Source organism: Rhinoderma darwinii, chromosome 5 (genome assembly GCF_050947455.1).
Source record: "Rhinoderma darwinii isolate aRhiDar2 chromosome 5, aRhiDar2.hap1, whole genome shotgun sequence".
Taxonomy (NCBI): Eukaryota; Metazoa; Chordata; class Amphibia; order Anura; family Rhinodermatidae; genus Rhinoderma; species Rhinoderma darwinii.
The window spans coordinates 313,781,650-313,801,423 of NC_134691.1; the positions used below are offsets into that span (position 1 = coordinate 313,781,650).

Here is a 19,774-nt window from a genome sequence, read left to right on the forward strand (position 1 = left end):
ATCCTGTATATAGAGCAGCTGTTTCTAACACTGAAACCTGAATCCATCTCCGACACGCAGGATCCACCTGTAACCGATCACATCTAAGTTATGAACTTAGATGTGATCAATAGCAGCTCGATCCTGATACAGCTGCTTTGTATACTGTATATAAAGTAAACATTATAAATATTTTGAAAGTTGCAACAAACGCACTGATAGACATATTTAGTAAGAAAAAAACCCAGCACGATTTCAAAGGTGTATATACATAGCCTTTAACGATTGCACCGCCACTAATGATTTTTACAACGATCGACATTGGCTAATCATCATTGTATATTTTAGAAATGTGCGAATCGTAGCAATAATTGGCCAGTGTAAATGGCCTTTTACTTTGGGGTTCCTCTTTATTTAAAGCCCTTTGAGTTGCTGAGTTATCTTACCAGTTTTCATTAGATCTTTGGATGTTTTTGTTGTACTTTTCTCTACCTTTATGTACTATAATATAACCGTCTGATTGTTTCTCTGTTTATGTAGGTGGAACTGAATGTTTAAAAGCAAATGCCAAATCCTGTGGAGAGTGTATACAAGCTGGACCAAACTGTGGCTGGTGCACCAAAGTGGTGAGTAAAGCATTCTTTTGACATTTATCAATTTAATGGAGCCCTATAGATTCACGGCATGTACACCAGGAGCTTTTCTCCACATACTTTCCAAGCGTACGTCACCGAATGTGAACAGAGCCTTAGATGTGCTTTAGTTAACGTTACCCTTGTGTTTTAGGACTTTTTGCAAGAAGGTGAACCAACATCTGCACGTTGTGACGATTTAGCTGCATTAAAAAGTAAAGGATGTCCTGAAAAAAGTATTCAAAACCCCAGAGGCAGCATGAAAAAGCTAAAAGACATTGATATAACAAATAAGGCCAAAGGAGAACGTATGGATCCTGCAAATATCACCCAAATCCGCCCGCAGCAACTAAGATTTGTACTGAGATCTGGTATGTGGCTTGAGATTGCGTTTTTTGTAAAGTTTCTAGACTGGGTGACATTATAATATAATTGTGTTTTTTATTTTTTTTTACTTTAGGCGAGCCGCAGACATTTAATTTGACCTTCAGAAGAGCAGAAGATTATCCTATTGATCTGTACTATCTTATGGACCTGTCATACTCCATGAAGGACGATTTGGAGAATGTGAAAAGCCTCGGCACTGCACTCATGAATGAAATGAAACAAATTACATCAGACTTTAGAATAGGTAAGGGCTGAGTAAGACCAGGAGAACCTTTCACCTGCCCATACGTGTGCAGCATGTAATGGGCGGCGCAGCACATGTATGGGCAGGTGAAAGGTTCTCTTTAGGATTTGTGGTGGTTTTAAAGAAGGCAGATTTCATGTACGCAAATGTTAATGTTGTGTTTCACTGACCTGTCTCTAGGTATAAAAATATGTTTATGGTTCGCACTATTTCCTGCAGCACAGTTTTGTAGATGCGCGCACAGTTTTTGAAATAATTTTTTGCTAATGTTGTGAGATTTTGGCGGTTTTCGTTATTGGCTTTTTTGTTTTCATTTTGTGTGTGTGTGTGTGTAAACTCACTTTTTCTACATTTTCGCCTAGTAATTAGTTTTTTTTAACCTTACAGTACACCTAACTGTTGGCAATCAAGTTTTTTTTATAGCATTATTTGGGGTTCATGAATATCCTGCTATCATACAGTATAAATAACGGGCAGTCTGTCCGGCCCGTTACTTTATTACTCTTATTTTCTTCTATCTATTTAAAGATTGTGTTCTTACTGGGCAAATGTACCATCTGCAACCGCCAGATCGCCACCGGTCCAGCTGCTAAAATCTCCAGGGAAAGAGTCTTTATTTGCAGCTACGCTCTGTTTTGACTCAGAGGGGGGCCCCAAGTGGCAAACTCACCCCCCCGCACCACCACCATCAATGACGGCCATACGGAGTGATTTTTGAGATCTCCAAACACCCCCCTTTGTGAGAGAATTGGCTCTAAAAGCACAACGTTTACTTTGCACTTCATCCTGTTCAATTCCTATAAAAGCTGTATTTTCCTATAAGCTGACCATAAAGCTCCCAACAGGCGTGGATCGGGCTGTATTTTGAGGAATGGAGGGTTTGGGATCTTGATCTTTTTCACCAAACACATCTCCTAGATTTTCATTGTTGGAAGGTCTGATTCTGCTGTAGGGACGATGGTTTACGTGACTTCATAGTATGTTTATTATTCATTTTGCTCTGTTATTCATGTGTGGTCCTTTTTTGTTTTCGTAGGTTTTGGATCTTTTGTGGAAAAAACAGTTATGCCGTACATAAGCACCACTCCTGCTAAACTGCTCAATCCTTGCACCACAGATCTTAATTGTACCAGTCCATTTAGCTTTAAAAATGTGCTTAATCTTACAAGTAATGGCGAACTGTTTAATGACCTCGTAGGCAAACAGCAAATCTCCGGTAACCTGGACTCCCCGGAAGGTGGCTTTGATGCAATTATGCAAGTTGCCGTTTGTGGGGTAAGTAATCTATAAATACAGTCTAGGCACAGGCTTTTAGAGATGTCAATTTTTTTGTCTGCCCTGAAAAGGTATGTCCAAACTTGGCATTCCCTGTCCATATCACCAATTCGGGCATATGAATGTCCAAGAGGTAAAGAGGAGCTGCCAGTGCCGGACTTTATAGTGGGGCTGGTCTCCCTCGGTCACTCACCGGCGGCCTGCGATAGCAAGCCGCCGATGGGTTACCATGGCAATCGCGTCCTAACAAGGGCCCCCAGGCCTGCCATGGCTATATGCCTATAAGGCCAAATTCACACGAACGTGTTGTACGTCTGTGTGATTCAATGTGGCCGTTCACACAGCCCCTGTTTCAATGGACCATGTGAGGGGTCCGTGAGCACGGATGCACCCCGGACGTGGAAAACGTCAGTTTTTCACATCCACGGTGCTCAACGCTCGTATGAATCCGGCCTTAGACAGTTCCTAATAGACCACCTGTCCGTTTTACTCTGGAAGACCGTAATGCTTTGGTCTACTAAGTCTACCAAAACATCATATCAGTGATCAGAACATGGTATTGTGAAGTCCCCTAGTGGGGCTAAGGCCTCATGCACACGACCGTATTTTTTCCCACCCGTAAATACTGGCGTAAATACGGGTCCGGTGTCACACGTATTCCACCCGTTTTGCACCAGTATTTACGAACCCGTGCTCGTAAATATGGGTCCGGTGTCACACGTATTCCACCCGTATTTACGAGCACGTTTTTGGCGGCAAAATAGCACTGCACTAATCGGCAGCCCCTTCTCTCTATCAGTGCAGGATAGAGAGAAGGGACAGCCTTTTCTGTAATAAAAGTTAAAGAAATTCATACTTACCCGGCCGTTGTCTTGGTGACGCGTCCCTCTCTTCACATCCAGCCCGACATCCCTGGATGACGCGGCAGTCCATGTGACCGCTGCAGCCTGTGATTGACCTGTGATTGGCTGCAGCGGTCACATGGCCTGAAACGTCATCCAGGACATCGGGCCGGATGTCGAGAGGGACGCGTCACCAAGGCAACGGGCGGGAGACCGGACTGGAGGAAGCAGGAAGTTGCCGGTAAGTATGAAAGTCTTTTATTTTTATTTTTTACAGGTTTATACTGATCGGTAGTCACTGTCCAGGGTGCTGAAAGAGTTACTGCCGATCAGTTAACTCTTTCAGCTCCCTGGACAGTGACTATTTACTGACGTCGCTTAGCAACGCTGCCGTAATGACGGGTGCACACATGTAGCCACCCGTTATTACGAGAGCTCCATAGACTTCTATGGACTGTCCGTGCCGTTATTACGGCCTGAAATAGGACATGTTCTATCTTTTTCAACGGCACGGGCACCTTCCCGTGAGAAAACGGGAAGGCACCCGTCGCCAATAGAAGTCTATGAGCCCGTTATTACGGGTCGGGATTACGACCCGTAATAATGGGAGTTTTTACGGTCGTGTGCATGAGGCCTAAGAGAGAAAAAAAATTAAATACAGCAAAAAAAAAAATAACCAGTAAAAAATAACACCATTTTTATACATATGTGGCATCACCGCGATCGTAACGACCCGGACGATAAAGTTTAACATGTTATTTAAACCACATGATGAACACCATACAAAAAAAACCGGCAGATTTGCTCCCCCACCCCCACAAAAAATACCTGAAATAAAATAAAAATAGTACAGTTTAATCAATTAGTTCGATGTACTCTATAATGGGACCAATAAAAAAGATACATTGTCCTGTAAAATACAAGCCACATGCGGCTACATTGACTGACAAAAGTTATAGCTCTTGGAATTCGGTGACCCAAACAAATCATTCCCTTAGAATTAGGGTAACGTGTTATTTACGTCACATGGTGAACAGCGTAACTTTAAAACTCAAACCATACTGGAATAGCCGTTTGGTTTTTATTTCAATTTCCACCCTTCCAAATTAAAGTTAAGAAATGTTAAGCAATAAATTATATGTACACAAAAATGATGGCATTGAAAAATTCAACTTGTCCTACAAGAAACAATGAAAAAACGAAATCGCATCCGTAGTCACGAAGGTCAAAATAGGCCTGTTCGTTAAGGTGGCACACAAAGTAGTCGTAAATGTGCTGCATATATGTGCGATGTTTATGCTGCTTTGTCAGACGTGTTTATCGGACATCAATAAAACTTGGCGTGGAATGGCTCCAACATCTGGAGTGGCGTATGTTGGGCAAGATCTTCCACATTAGTTACTGCTGTAACAGTGACTTCCCGTGAAGCTGAACCGATCCGTCTTATGCCTCTGTCACCAAAGTATGTTCCTCATGCTTCACCCTTTTATTTTAGGAGCAAATTGGTTGGAGGAACGTCACGCGCTTGTTGGTCTTCTCCACTGATGCCGGGTTCCATTTTGCTGGGGATGGAAAATTAGGAGGAATCGTGCTGCCAAACGATGGGAAATGTCACATGCATGATAATATGTACACAATGAGCCACTATTATGTAAGTCTATTTAAAACTTTTAAAATACTGTATCTAATTATTGGAAATCTAGTTTACTTTCTGTAATAACCCTTCCTGCCTTAGGGCTTATTCAGATGAACGTATATATAGTCCGTGTGACTGCCGGTTTTTTTTCTTTTTTTAACCGCCATCACACAGCTGCATGCTTTTCTATGGGGCTGTTCACATGGCCCTTGTTTTAACTGACTGTGTGGAGGACATTTTTTTTTTTTCATGGATCTCTCAATAGACTAGTCTGTGGGATCCGTGAAAACGGGATCCCGCGCGGGTCAGAATCTGATGTTTTGCACACGTCCATCTGAGGAAAAAAATGACATCTGATTTGTCTGTTTCCTACGTCCCCTCTGGTGAAAGATGCAGTAACTCGTCCACAAGCGTGTCTGCTTGAGCCACGTGCCAGTCTTGTACAAAATGGTTGCACGTTGATTATAATGGGATTCTGCAAAAAAATAAAAATAAATCCGTTGTCCACACAGCCAAGTTCAGATGGCTCAAATTTTTACTACCGTGCAATAAATGTGAATGGGGTTTTCAAAACCACATTCACGCGTTGCAGATTATTCCACTGTGGATTTTATAATCCGTTTAGAAGCACTCCTGTTATGTTGCAGATTACCCACTGATTTAATGTACTTGGAGAAAACTTGCCCCGTCTGAACGTGACCAAATAGTAACAGACTGTGTTTAAGACTTAGGCTATGTTCACACGCACAAGTAAAATTGGCTGAAAATTGTTTTAGAAGGAAAACAATCTCTGATTTTCGGCTGTCTTTGAAGCCGAAAACGTTTTTGTTTACTTTTTTTTTTTTCGGTGCTGGTTTTCAATTTGACCCTATGAAAAACAACTCCAAAAACAGCTCAAGAAGTGACATGCTCCTTTCTATGCGCTGTTTTTTTAAAACACCGGCGTAAAAAAAAGCCCTGTCTGACTTAAACGCTGTGTTTCCCGTTGATTACAATGGGAAGGTGTTTGTCTGCGTTTCAGTAGCGTTTTTCGAGGCGTGTTTCGAAGTGTTTACACCCCGAAATACGCCATGAAAACACTGTGTGAACATACCCTAAGGGTATGTTCAAGCAGAAAAAAATATGCCTCAAAGTTTCCTCCCAGATTTTTGAGGCAGATAGGGCGCCTAAGTAGATGGCACCAAACACAGTATCCACATAAGTGCCGTACCATCCTCTCCTCCAGCGATGCAGACCAGGTCTCTTCTGACAAGGCTTTCTGCAGTGGCATGATGCAGGCGGCATGATAATGTCATCGTGCCACCTGCATCACAAAGTGGCTGGAAAGTGAACCAATGGTTCCGTTGCCATGCCAGTACTGGCAGTTGTATCAGTGTCCTAAGGATGAGGATACAATTGAGTCCCCTTTGTGAGGACCTCCCTGGGTAACCAATCAATTTTTAATGGTCGCCACACAGGTGGCTTTCCGAAAAATTATTATTTACAAACTGATCTACTTGTCTCTATGGGGCCGTCGGGCTGTGAAAACGGACGAAAATAGAACATGTTCTATCTATTGATGTCTAGTATTCACGGGCCATAATAAAAACTGCTTTGTGAATACACCCAGAGAACTTCGTTGTTCTAAAAAACGGACGTGTTGCGGCTACCGTCTTTCACTGTGGTGTGAATATAGCCTTAAAGCTTTTGTGTGCCGTCAATCGATTTTTTTATTTTTATTTATTTTTTTCCCCTCTCCACAGGACTATCCATCAATTGCTCATATTGTACAGAAACTTAGTGAAAATAACATCCAGACTATCTTTGCTATCACTGAAGACTTCCAGCCAGTTTACAAGGTGCAGTATCTGCCTGTTCTTAAATGTCAGTAGGTAAGCAATCCAGAATACCAGTGGTTAATGCGACACCTGTGCTGCTATAATTTTAATAGGAATTGAAGAACCTGATACCCAAGTCAGCCGTAGGTACTTTATCCTCAAACTCCAGCAACGTCATTCAGTTGATCATTGACTCCTACAATGTGAGTACATTTATTTTGCAGGAGTCCTCTGTACTCTCCGCTGGTGTCTAGCGAGCGCTCATTCATAAACCATCTTTTGTTTTTTTCCTTCTTTCCAGTCATTATCTTCAGAACTGATCTTAGAAAACAACAAATTACCGGAAGGTGTGACGATCAGTTATAAGTCATTCTGCAAGAACGGAGTTGTTGGTACAGGAGAGAATGGAAGGAAATGCTCCAACATCTCTCTGGGAGATCAGGTAGATGCGGAGAATCTTTCCTTTGTCAAGATTTGTTTTTTTCCATTTGTGCATTATTCGCAGGGCTTACTTTCTTGCTAATCGGTGTTCTTTTTTTTTTTTTTTTTTTTTCTTCTTCTTTTAGGTTCAGTTTGAGATCAGTGTCACTGCTCTCAAGTGCCCCAAGAAAGATCCGCCTGAATCTATCAAAATCAAGCCTTTGGGTTTTACCGAAGAAGTAGAGATCCTTCTGAAATTTATCTGTGAATGTGATTGCCAACAAGCTGGAACTCCTGACAGCCCAGAATGTCACTATGGAAATGGCACATTCGAATGTGGAGCTTGCAGGTATATTCTTGTCGGCAGGTTCCCATAATGAATCTTCACGATTTCCAGTTGATCATTGACTCCTATCAATGTGACAACTGGTATCGTATCTGTTATGTTTCTAATATTCATACCTGCGAGTATTGGGAAAATTATGTGCGTATGTATATTTTGTTCTTTTTTTGGGTCTCCGCATCTATATCGTTTTAATCTGTAGTGTTGTTTTTGTATGCGCTTTAGGCCTTATTCACACACTTATTGCTGCCAGTTTTCACAACGGACAGCACACTGGAACCATACAACTCAATAGGGCTATGTGGCCATTGCAGAAAAACGGAGAGCACACAGATAACATTGTTGTGTTTTCTGGTTTTCACTGATAAACCATCAAGTGCTTGCAGAGTAGAAAAACAGACGACACAACGAGGCAACTTGGACATTCATGTGCATGGAAAACAGCCCAGTTTTGCAGACGCAATTCGAACACACGTCCATAAGCCTTAAAGTGTTACTTTCATTTTATTTCCCCACAAATCAACCATACAAGCGGTGAGAAGACACTTTTGTAACAACTTATTACAGAAAAATGCCTCTTGAATTATCAGACTCTCCTCTTCCCTCCCCCCCTGCTTCCTGCACTGATCGCCCACACTCTCTTCACTGGTAAAAACGGTTTAGTGAGGCAGAGAAGACCATTAATAGCTCACTCAGAACAGGTTAGAACTGATGTTTTCGCAGCTTTCCGCTCCTTACTGCTGTCTAATGTCCACCGTTCTGCGTCTGTGTAAGGCGGGGTCCACAGAGTTTTTTGCAGGAGGAAAATCAGCATCAAAATTCCAAAGTTTGTAGTTTGAGGCAGATTTTCCTCTGCCTGCACGCCGATTTCCTCTGCATTTTTCACTCGCGGCCATTGTGCGCCGCGTGCATAAAACGCCGCAAAATACGCTTTCTCTGCCTCCCATTGATATCAATGGGAGGTCAGAGGCGTAAACGCCATAAGATAGGGCATGTCCCTTTTTCCCGCCTACGGGAAAAAAACACCTCCGCCTCCCATTGAAATCAATGGGAGGCATATTCGGCCGTTTTTTGGTGCGTTTTTTTGCGGAGTGTGTACCCCCCCCCCCCCCCCCCCTTAGAGAGAGGTATTGGAGCAGGAACTTCTTTTTTCTGTGTGCTGCGTATGGAGACATCAAAGCAGTTGGTCTCCCCTTCCTAGAGCTGAGCTCAGGGAAAACTGACAATTAAAAATAGCCTAGAGAGGGATAAACTTCTGTTTAATGCAGGATACAAGTCCTATAATGGTCAGGTGTAGGGTTATTCCTTATTTACACACAGCAGCTTATTCTGAAGTAATCTGAAACGACCATTACACTTTAAAACTTACATGATGTCCCTGGAATTTGAAGAATGGACCATGGCATCTATAGTGGAGGTTTGTGACCACCTTGTATTGATCGATAAACCTGGTTACGTGCGGTTTTCCATTTGTGCAGTCTCACCTTTTGAACTCTCTCTCTCTCTCTGTTCAGGTGCAACGATGGTCGTATCGGGAAACATTGTGAGTGCAGCACAGAGCAGGTCAGTAATGAAGATATGGACGCTCAGTGCAGGAAGGAGAACAGCTCCGAGATTTGCAGCAACAACGGTGATTGTATCTGTGGGCAATGTGTGTGTAAGAAGAGGGAGAATCCCAATGAAGTCTATTCTGGCAAATACTGTGACTGTGACAATTTCAACTGTGACCGATCTAACGGACAGATCTGTGGAGGTAAGCAAGGGTCCAATAAAGGCTCATTGTTTGTGTCCTTCCCTTGTAATCAGTCAGAGCTTTGGTTTTATAGTTCTCTCCGATTTCCTCCAGAATATTAGCAGGCTACAATCTTTACATAAACTATAGACCACTCTAAGCGGCTATCAAAATTTGGGGAGTTTTTGTCCACATATGTCTCGAGCCTAGGGGAACATCTGGTGATATATTAGCCCATTGAACTCTTTAAAGGAGTTGTCCCCTATGGAAATCTCTCTTTAAGGGTCCACATGGTGTGTGTGCGCCCCCACCTCTGTAAGTGTTTGTTTACCATGTAGCATATCTGTGAGTTGTGGCTTATGTCACCCATAGGCTCCCATGTTTTTTGCAGGATCTCTCAGGATGGGAAAGAGTAGTCTACTCCGCTATTCCGTCCTCCAAAATAGTATACCTAGGTATACAAGCCTGATGGAGAGCAAAAGGAGAATCTTTTGGGCTCATAGAGTTCTATGGACACGTTTAGCATGTATGTCAAGAGCTTTGCCAACGTACCCGCTAAACATAGGGCCAAACCGTGATTTGAACAAGGCCAAATTTTTCTCGTTTGCTAAAGCTTTTGCCATTGTAGGCTTTTTAGTGCACATTCCTCTTGTGTGACCTACTCCCCTTTTTTTTATTTTATTTTTGCTCTTCACTAATGTGACACATAAAATGTTTCTTTCCTCTGCCAGGTAATGGAGTTTGCAAATGCAGAGTTTGTGAGTGTTTACCTAACTTCTCTGGAAGTGCATGTGATTGCTCGGAGGATAAATCGACGTGTATGGCGTCAAATGGCCAGCTATGTAATGGAAGAGGCATTTGTGAATGTGGAAGGTGTAAATGTACGGATCCTAAATTCCAAGGACAAACCTGCGAGATGTGTCAGACCTGCGCTGGTGTCTGCACTGAGCACAAGTAAGTATTAAAAGGGTTTTGGGTTTTTTTCTTCTATGTTTCATACATAAAGAATACTGTCAGGGAATGATTCATACGCCAATTATTGGTTGGCTGAAAATTCTGCCTCAAAATTCCAAAATTTTGATCTGCCTGCACGCAGTTTGCCACATTTTTTGCCCCACGGCCATTGAGCGCCGCAGGCAAAAACACAGCGAGAAAAGCTTTCTCTACCTCCCATTGATGTCAATGGGAGGTCAGAGACTTAAACGGCCGAAGATGGGGTATGTCTCTTCTTTTCCCCAAGCTCGCGGGAAAAAAAGCCTCCGTCCCATTGTAATAAATGGGAGGCGTTTTCCAACACGGTTTCCGCATCAAAATAAACGTGTCAAACTCTGTGAAGAGGGCCTCAATGTCACCGCAGCTGTGTGCCTTCCCATTAGACATAAAAGGAAAACAAGGAATCTACTCGCTGCTCCTCTTCACTGGGCGCCTCAGGCTCCCTCAGTATGCTGTGGCTCATACTGTCCTGACACTGAGCAGTGTCAGGGCCTTGAAAGCGACACACCACTCAACTTCCTGAGAGCTGTCGCACATGCAACATCCTGACGCTGCCCGGCGTTATTAGGTTGTATAAGCCGCACCGTGCTGATGGGGCCTGAAGGGACGTGCAGGGGGGAGAAGAGGAGTGATGAGGTAGGTATAAATGTTGCGAGGGTGGTGTAAAAGGCCAAAAAGTTGCAATTTTCAAGGCAAATGGTGACTTTTAGTCCCTTTTTTTCTATTCTGGCGTTGAAAGGCTGATAAATTCGCTGCATGCCTTCGCACACCCCACATGTGCTCTGCTGTCCCGTATGTGCTAAAGTATTTTATTTTTTTTCTAGGGAGTGTGTTCAATGCAGAGCCTTCCAAAAAGGAGAGAAGCAAGCAGTATGCAATAGTCAGTGCTTACATTTCAACTATACCATGGTGGACAGCCGTGATAAGTTACCTCAGCCAGGGCAGGCCGATGCTCTCACACACTGCAAAGAGAAGGACGCCGATGACTGCTGGTTCTACTTCACATACTCTGTCAATGCAAACTCTGAGGTTCACGTACATGTGGTGAAGGATCCAGGTAATCCTCGGTTTACATCAGGCTTTCAGTTTGATTGGCTCTAGCAGCTACTTTCATTGATGTTTTTTATATATATATATATATATATATATATATATATATATATATATATATTTATTGTTTTTTTTTTTGTTTTTTTTTATAAGAATGCCCTAGTGGACCTGACATAATCCCAATTGTTGCTGGTGTAGTTGCTGGAATTGTTCTCATTGGACTGGCACTCCTACTTATATGGAAGCTTCTTATGATCATTCATGACAGAAGAGAGTTTGCTAAATTCGAAAAAGAAAAAATGAATGCCAAGTGGGATGCTGTAAGTATTGAATGGATATATATTTGTATTTAAGAGACTAGTCTATTGGTAATAGGATTTTTATTGAAGGTATTTGGCCTCCTTTATCAAAACTAACAGTAAAATTGGCCATACCGCCAGTCAGTACTTGACTTTCAATCCTTTAACCTAGGGTTGCACGATGCATCGAAATATCGATACTCTTTTGATGCCGTGCACCCTCAAACGGTTCAATACTGTGGTTCGTGTATTTGCATACTAAGCTGTGCGGCCACACAGCTTAGTGTTGTAATACATGAATGTGGCCTCTGGCCTGATGTGATGCGGCTGGCACTGCGCTAATGAGCAGCGGCGACGGCCCTGAAGGCAAAGAACATGGGCGCACTGCACAGCACCTTCTATGGTCTCTCTTCAGAGCCGGCTGCATCACCTCATTTTTATGTTGTGCGCGGGGCAATGGCTGTATTACGTAGCCCCGCTCTAATGGCTGAGATCAGAGAAACCTGTGATTTCCGCAGATATTCCCTTGAATGCTGCAATCAAAGCTGAACGTGGCATTCACAGGGAAAATTAACAGGGGGGACTCCCTTTGATTGTGTCGCAGGGATTCCCTGTGACGCGATGGAGGGACATACCATATATATGGTCAGACAGGCCAGGGTCCATTGAAGGACCCCAGGGCTATCTGACCATATTTCCTGTTAGGACATACTTAAGTATGTCTTATCAACTGCCTGTGTACTATTAGTAGACAGGCTAATGTACTGGCATATAGATATATGCCAGTACATTAAAGTTAGTGTAAAAGTAATAAAAAAAAATGTTAAATAAAAATACACAGATTTCCTCTGTTTAAAAAAAAAAAAAAAAAAAAACATTTTTAAAATAAGTCCCAATACATAAAATATCATACATATTTGTTAGTCGCGACCGTAGTAACATGCACAACAAGCTTATAGCGCCATTTATGATTGGTGTATGCTGTTGAAATTTTTTTATATATATACATACACACTTTTTATTTTATTTTTTTTGGGCAAAAATGCAGAAGAAATAAGCCTTTTAAACAACGTCTCATACGTCTACATCTAGCAAAAAAAATGATAGGTTATGAGCGCGGGATGCAAAGAGGAAAAAAAAATGTTCTGTCCAGGCCAAAATTGTCCATGTCCCTAAGGGGTTAACCTAATGTTGCCATTGTGAGGGAAATGATGGGGTCACTTGGCGTGAGGCGCATGGTGTGGTAAACTTTGAACCTCCATGTGCCTCACATTAATAGTAATTAACCCCATCATGTACCTCACACATTAACCCAATGTTGCCCATTATGCCTGAGGTACATGATGGGGTTAATTACTATTAATGTGAGGCACATGGAGGTTTTTTCTTTTTTTTATGGGCAAAGTATCGTTTTGGTATGGAAAATCGCAATACTACACAAAGTATCGGTGTCTAAGTCCAAATTCTGGTATCGTGGCATCCCTGCTTTAAACGGCTCTGGAAAAATAAACTCCACTATGGTTGCTATGGGCGACATAGCCGTTTATCTGTTAGTTTTAATAAATGCGGCTAACTCCGTTTTTAATAAAATCATCATTAGCTTAGTATGTTTTTTTTTTTATAGGCTATTGATTATTGGCTATTTATGCAGCGTTGTATATTGTCCCCAGTGATTCACTTTTCCAGATGACTTTTGGTGTAGATGGTGTTGGGGTAGTGGTACTGTATTAAGCCACATCCGCATTATTATATAAACTGTTTCCTAAGCAATTTACATTAGGCCTTGTGTCAAGACCATAGGATAAGCGTCCATAAGAACCCTAGTGCCGTTTGAGATGGGAATTGACTAGTCACTAGTTTCCTTTTGTTGTCTATTTGCCTCTGAGACCTTTTTGATACATGAAACACCCATTGGGGGAGGATTTATTAAGACTAGCGTTTCATATGGCAGTCTTAATAGGAAACAAGCTGGAGTAAGACGTGAAAAATGTATTAATAGTTGAACGTCTCTCAATAAATTTGATACACCAGCGGCTGTCCGAGCACCAACTTCTGGCTTAAATTATTAGTAAATGCATCGGCCCCCTTCCGCTAAGCTCCGCCAACTTTTTAGAAAGTGGCGGAAACGGCAACAAAGTCAAATTTTTTTGTGACTTGTGAGTCAGCTGGTATAGAAAATTGTTTTACGGGTCCAATTACCATTTCTTGTATGGAGAAGTGTAATTAAAAGGTTGAGTAAAAAAAATAATAATCATACAAATTTCGTTATGCAGGGAACACAATTCAGACAGTCCGTCATTAACCTGGTCTGTTTTTTCTTTTTCCATGTCTGTTTTATGCATATTTCCAGTACTCCATACTTCTCATTACCTGCTGTTTTACCTACTCGTTAACCCTTCTGGTTTTGTTTTGTAAGGTCTACCCTTCAACTTTCCCCATGACTGAATTATATATGCTTCGCATAGTCCTTTAAAATTGAATAGTTAAACGGTATGGACGGTGTGTCCTATGTATATGTACATCTGTAGAGTCATGGGGGATATAGTAACACTCCCAACATTGCAGTAAAGATTTCTGAACATCCTGCACCACCTGATACATTACCCAGTTTAGACCAGGTGGACAGGGGGTGGGAAGTGCAGATTTTAAGTTTTTTATAGACCTTATCAAATATTTTATGTTTTTATCACAGACTATAGAACCTTATATAGAATCTATATAAACTGGTAGCATGAATGTGTATGGCTTATCAAATTCAACTAGAGTTGAATGTAAACAAAAAAAACAAACACTATTGGATGTAGAAAAACCGCTCTGAGTAATTGTCACTTCCTTCATGTACATGGCCTTAAAAGATCAGTTTCCCCGCACTATGATCACGCAGGGTGGAAACCCCACAGGGAATTCCACATGAAAAGCCGCACCAAATTGTGGTGCAGTTTTTGGGGCGGATTGTCCGCTGTGGAAAGCAGCAGGGAAAAAAAAAGCTTAAACTTACCCCGGTGTCCGTAGTCATGGCAACGCGTCCCTCTGATGCCCTGCAGCCTGGCCACCCGGGATGACGTTTCAGCCCATGTGACTGACCGCGTCATCCCAGGAGGCCGGCCTGGACGGAAAAGCATAGAGATCTGGGTAAGTTTAACCTATAGCAACATCTATTTGCGATGGGTCTTTCCTCCCCATTGACTTCAATGGGGAAAACCCGCAACAGAGTGTTAGCAATTCCGCAGCATAAATTGACATGCCGCAGATTAAAAAATGTACCGCAGGTCAAGTTATGAACGGTTTCGCAGCTGATTTTTTTTTATACAACGTGTGGATAAGATCTTCACATCTCATTCACTCTGCTGCTACTGCATTATGCTGTGGATTTTCCGCAATGAAATCCATTGCGGAAAATCTGCAGTGTTCGCGCTACGTGTGGATAAACCCGAAGCTGGCCATACACTTCATATAGGAGCACATGGTCGACAATTGTTGACTTGCGTCCCGTCACTCAGCACAAGTTACAGATTGGGAAGGGAAGCAGAAGCTAAAATACTGGACTTTAGTCCGTCTCACAACTTTTCACTTTATGGCACATGATCTCTATTAGGAATTGCCCAACCCCTTTAAATAATAAGCATTATAATAGTTACCGTGTAATAGTCGGGTTCTCAGTATATACTATATTGTGTGCACTCTCGGGGATGAATAGGACTGTTGGAATTTTCCTCCATCCTGGCTATAACTGTTTTCCATCGTGCTATAAAGTATTACATGAATATAGACTTATGTAACGTCACATAGATTGGTATCTAGTAAATAGCCCAGTAATACGGAACACTTATCGACGGCATGTGTCTGAACTAGAACTTACAAGAAACCATAGTAAGTGCGGTAGTGGAATGGGTTGTCGGCATCTCGCCTGTTCACTGTCCTGTTAGACGTGCATCTAGTTTTACTGTCCAAACATCCTCTGATTTCTGGTGTCAATGTGAACCTCTTTCTTTGTGGATTCGTTTCTCCAGCAAGAGAATCCTATATACAAGAGTCCTATAAATCTTTTCAAGAATCCAAATTATGGACGTAAAGCTGCTCTCTAAATCTCAGTTTGTATCTCCTCTTGTGTTTTCTGTGACTTTTTTCATGCATGCTCCTTGCACACTGCTCTTATATTAACACCGTGTGGACCAGCGTTTGTTTACTGGTGGAGGGTTACGGTCTTTATGGTAAAACCGGATTGTAAATGGCTTGGCTTCTAAAAGTCTCTTTTTGGCAGCTTAGTGGTGAAAAGTTAATTCTGCATCGAATAACCCGACTGTGCACAATGTGTGGAATTGCCTCTGGGAAAACTACCAAGATTTCCTAACTACCTTAGCCACAAATTCGAGCATTTTGTGAACTTCTTCCTGCATACTGGTCTTGAATAATTTAAAGGTATTATCCCATCTGGGCGGCATCCTTTTTAGTTTTCAGCTGTGCCAACGTGAGCTGTTGGTTGGTCCCACTGCTAGAACCCCTCAGCTGTTCTCGCCGCAGTGGGAAGGTAGTAATACACGGCACTCATAGGGACATCTAGTCTTTACAGTGGCTCCACTATGGAGTCCTGAGCGGGGACACCCTGAAGTCACAAATCTAATATTCCTCTCTGCTCTTTTCCTCCCTTCAGAAGATGCATTTCCAATCTCTCCTCAAGTTTTAATGAAATGCAAAATCTGGCTACCCTTTGTTATTTTGATGTCTCTTTGGAAACCACCGCAGTCCTTTCTGGGTGGCTTCTCCATATTACTCATACGTTTCCGTTACTTAACTAAAACAAAAGGTCGAATGCTGAAGTAATGCCGCTTATTTTAACACCCAGTTGCCCATTGAGGATAGTGGTTTAGTTTTTCCATGAGAACATGATGGTGTAAGTAATCGCTCCCCTGGTTAGTCTGTGCAGTGCCTAGGAAGGAACTACTGCATACATTACATATAGGATCACACACGGTTTTCATGCGGTTTTTGGATCCGCATCTTAACTTTTGGAGCCAAAGCCAGAAAAGGTATAAAGGTATGACTGATGCTTCTCCTTTCTTTTGTGTTTGGCTTAAAAAAATGAGCCCAAAACTGCCGCAGATCTGTGTGTGATCCTGGCCCTAGAGGATCTGTCACTAGTTTAGTAATGCCCCATCTCCTAGTCAAACTAATAGGCGCTGTCACACTAATAATAGTGCAAATTGTGTCCAGAAAAGTTTATTTAAAAAGTTATGAGCTTTTTTTTCTAAATATGCAAATGGCGCTATACTAGCAAAGTGGGCGTCAACGCCAGCTATTTCTCCTGAGATGGAGCCTCCTCACAGCCTCTGATGTTGTCCTATCCGCATGAAGCTGCATCACACAGTGTGAGAGATTGAGGCTGGAGGGAAGGGGGATCACTTCAAATAGCCAGATTTCCGGCTGTGGATTTTAATCTTTCATAGGACTCCAGGATCGCAGTTATAGATGTCACAGCTGGAGATATCGCCAGTTGAATACAGTCGCTAATGGAAGCTGTATACTATATGATCACGCTGTGTTGCTGGGTTGGGAAGAGGAGAAGCTGTATGCTGATTGGACAACGTCATACAGAAAACATTACACTACCCAGAGTGAAAAAAGTCGCCTCGTATTTGTCTATTAGAGCTACATTAGCATATTTAGAAAAATGCTCATAACTTTGCAAAAAATAAACTCTTTTGAAAAAAAATTTCACACTGTAGTTATCAGCATCATAGCGCCTATCCAACTAATTAGGAGATGTGAATTAATAAACTAGTGACAGATCCTCTTCAAAGAGGTATTTCGCTTACTTAGCTTCTATGGAGGCTGTTGCTCGCATACGCTGCCCTATGGGGGAGCAATGGTTGCACAGACCTTTGCCACTATTTTGCCACTGTAAGGACCCAGTGGACGTACAACCCTCCCTCAAATAAAAATAATTTAAAAAAATATATATATTCATTCTATGGATGTCTGAAAGGTTTTCAGCTGAAATTCCAATTCATAGCAAGATGAAGGTCTTTAAGTCGACCGCTAAGGCTTTGCTTTTTTTTTTTTTTTTAATTGCTTTGAACCATTGTTTTTGGTTTTTGTTTAAGGGACATGGGTCATTTGGAAGACAGATCAGTTTTTTGTGTTTTTTTTTTTTTTTTTTTTTTTACTTAACTTCTCACAAGATTAGTTTGGGCCATTAGCAGGATTACATACAACATGGTAACACTTTTACCCATAGATTTGGTTGTGCTAACTGTGTGCGCCTCCTATCCTGTGTTGCGTGCACTGTGTGCCGTTGTACATGTGTGTTCAGCAGGAATGCTTTGATATCCCTCACACTATTTCCTTTCTGCTGTGAATATTCTATGTTTTTGTTTTTCCACTCATTTAATTTTTTTTGGTATTCATTTTTTTTCCTCCCTTTCTTTTCTTTTTAGGGTGAAAATCCCATCTACAAGAGTGCGGTGACAACGGTGGTGAATCCAAAATATGAGGGAAAATGAACATTTATTTTGTGTACATTTTACTACACTGTGTATGCAAAGTAGCATTTTTGTTTTTCATACCCACCCGCTGGGATCAGATGGGCAGTACTGCAATGATTTACTAAAGCAGAACAGTGTTTGGTGTTCAGATTTTCACTTGTACAGATTATGTAAAAATAAAAAAAGTTTGCAAAACTTGGTTTGTAAGAAAAAGCAATCGGTGCCTATGGACTGTAAAAAACCATTTACATCATTGAAGGTCACATTGTGCCTTTCTGACCTTTTGTGTACGCAGATATCTTTGTTTTTTGGGGATGGAGGGTAATTGCTGAAGGCTTTTCCAATCAAAGTATTATAATTGTAGATCTGCTTCACAGGGAACGGCAGGGCTGGAATTAACAGGCAAGCCAATATTATGTGATGCGTATCTCCGACATTGGCACGATCAGCAGGTTTGGGAGGTGCCGCTAAGGAGATTGGGTTTGTAATGTATATTATGAGGGAATGCCAGTGAACGTGAGCAAAAAAGCAAGATGCTAAATATTTTTGAATAAGGGATGTAATAATCGTTCTGGAGCGTCCTTGGTAAATTCCAGCTCTGCACCAATTGCTGCCTAACTTGAGCTAGCCAAAAATCACAGTGCATTATTTGTTTAAAGGCCTTAAAGCTTGTCAAGAGCGTGCAGTTTTCCTGCTTCTTAAAAGGGGCTGTTCTTTTGTTTTTCCGGAAACAGCGCCACTATTGTGCATAGGATGTGTCTGGTATTACAGCTTATCCCTGACTGCAATAGTTGCAATACCGGACATCCTATGGATATGTAATAAAATCTTTTCTGGATAACCCCTTTTAATTTTTTCTTCTAAATCCGGTGCTTCCTCGTCTTCCTGTTCACGTTCTGTCTCGATAGCCGTCATCAGGATTTCACCTGAATCTGTAACACTTGGTTACCGACACTGTGACCATCTTATTATTTACAGCCTTTTGTTACAAATTGTTTGTTCTAAAATTGTGCCCTACAGATTCATTGTATATTACCCCTTGGACCATTTGCTTTGCCTCTGTTTCGTGTTTGTCACATTTCTTGTTTTTAAGTGCCTTTTTATTTTAGCAGTTCACTTTTTACAGTACTGTTAACTGAACTTATTTATTAAATTGACTTAAAATGGGTCTGGTCCAGCGATTTCTTTTATTTGTACTTGAATCTATTGAGCGGCTTGTAAGTGCAGCAAACGTTCTACCCCTGTGAGTCTGTATAATCTGTCATTTCCAACCCTCGCCTCCATTGAGTGTCAGATACCACCTAATTTTTCTGATTTTAAGAGTTAAATTATTATTCACTTAGAGAACTCGCATAATTCCATTATTTTTTTTATGTATGAACCTTCAAACAAGTAAATATTTAAAGACATTTAACCTGTTCTGTAGGCGGGAGTAGGAACTAAATCTAGTAGACATCTGTGTGTTCATTGCAATGCCATTCAATGTCATGCAAGCGGACAAGTCAGTGTTGGGCATCGTTCACATCTGCATCAGGATTTCTGTTCTGCTCAGTCAGAGGAGCTGAACAATAAATACTGGAAGTGTTGGTTCTGCAATACAAGGGACACAATTGGCACCCAACAAAACCTATTGACCTTAATGG

The 19,774-nt window shown here is 41.7% G+C and overlaps 1 protein-coding gene across 1 annotated transcript in view; it reads left to right on the forward strand.

Annotated features, from left to right (window-relative positions):
- Positions 1–19,285, forward strand: part of ITGB1 (integrin subunit beta 1) — a 43,528-nt gene extending 24,243 nt beyond the window's left edge. Inside the window, exons 3-16 of the mRNA XM_075827472.1 lie at positions 520–605; positions 766–982; positions 1,072–1,242; positions 2,279–2,517; positions 4,855–5,010; positions 6,738–6,833; positions 6,926–7,015; positions 7,114–7,254; positions 7,379–7,581; positions 9,090–9,328; positions 10,039–10,261; positions 11,125–11,357; positions 11,504–11,670; positions 18,084–19,285. Coding sequence (XP_075683587.1) covers positions 520–605; positions 766–982; positions 1,072–1,242; positions 2,279–2,517; positions 4,855–5,010; positions 6,738–6,833; positions 6,926–7,015; positions 7,114–7,254; positions 7,379–7,581; positions 9,090–9,328; positions 10,039–10,261; positions 11,125–11,357; positions 11,504–11,670; positions 18,084–18,149 — 2,327 coding nt within the window. The 3' untranslated portion in view covers positions 18,150–19,285. The remainder of the gene's footprint in view (positions 1–519; positions 606–765; positions 983–1,071; positions 1,243–2,278; positions 2,518–4,854; positions 5,011–6,737; positions 6,834–6,925; positions 7,016–7,113; positions 7,255–7,378; positions 7,582–9,089; positions 9,329–10,038; positions 10,262–11,124; positions 11,358–11,503; positions 11,671–18,083) is intronic.
- Positions 19,286–19,774: the final 489 nt, after the last annotated feature.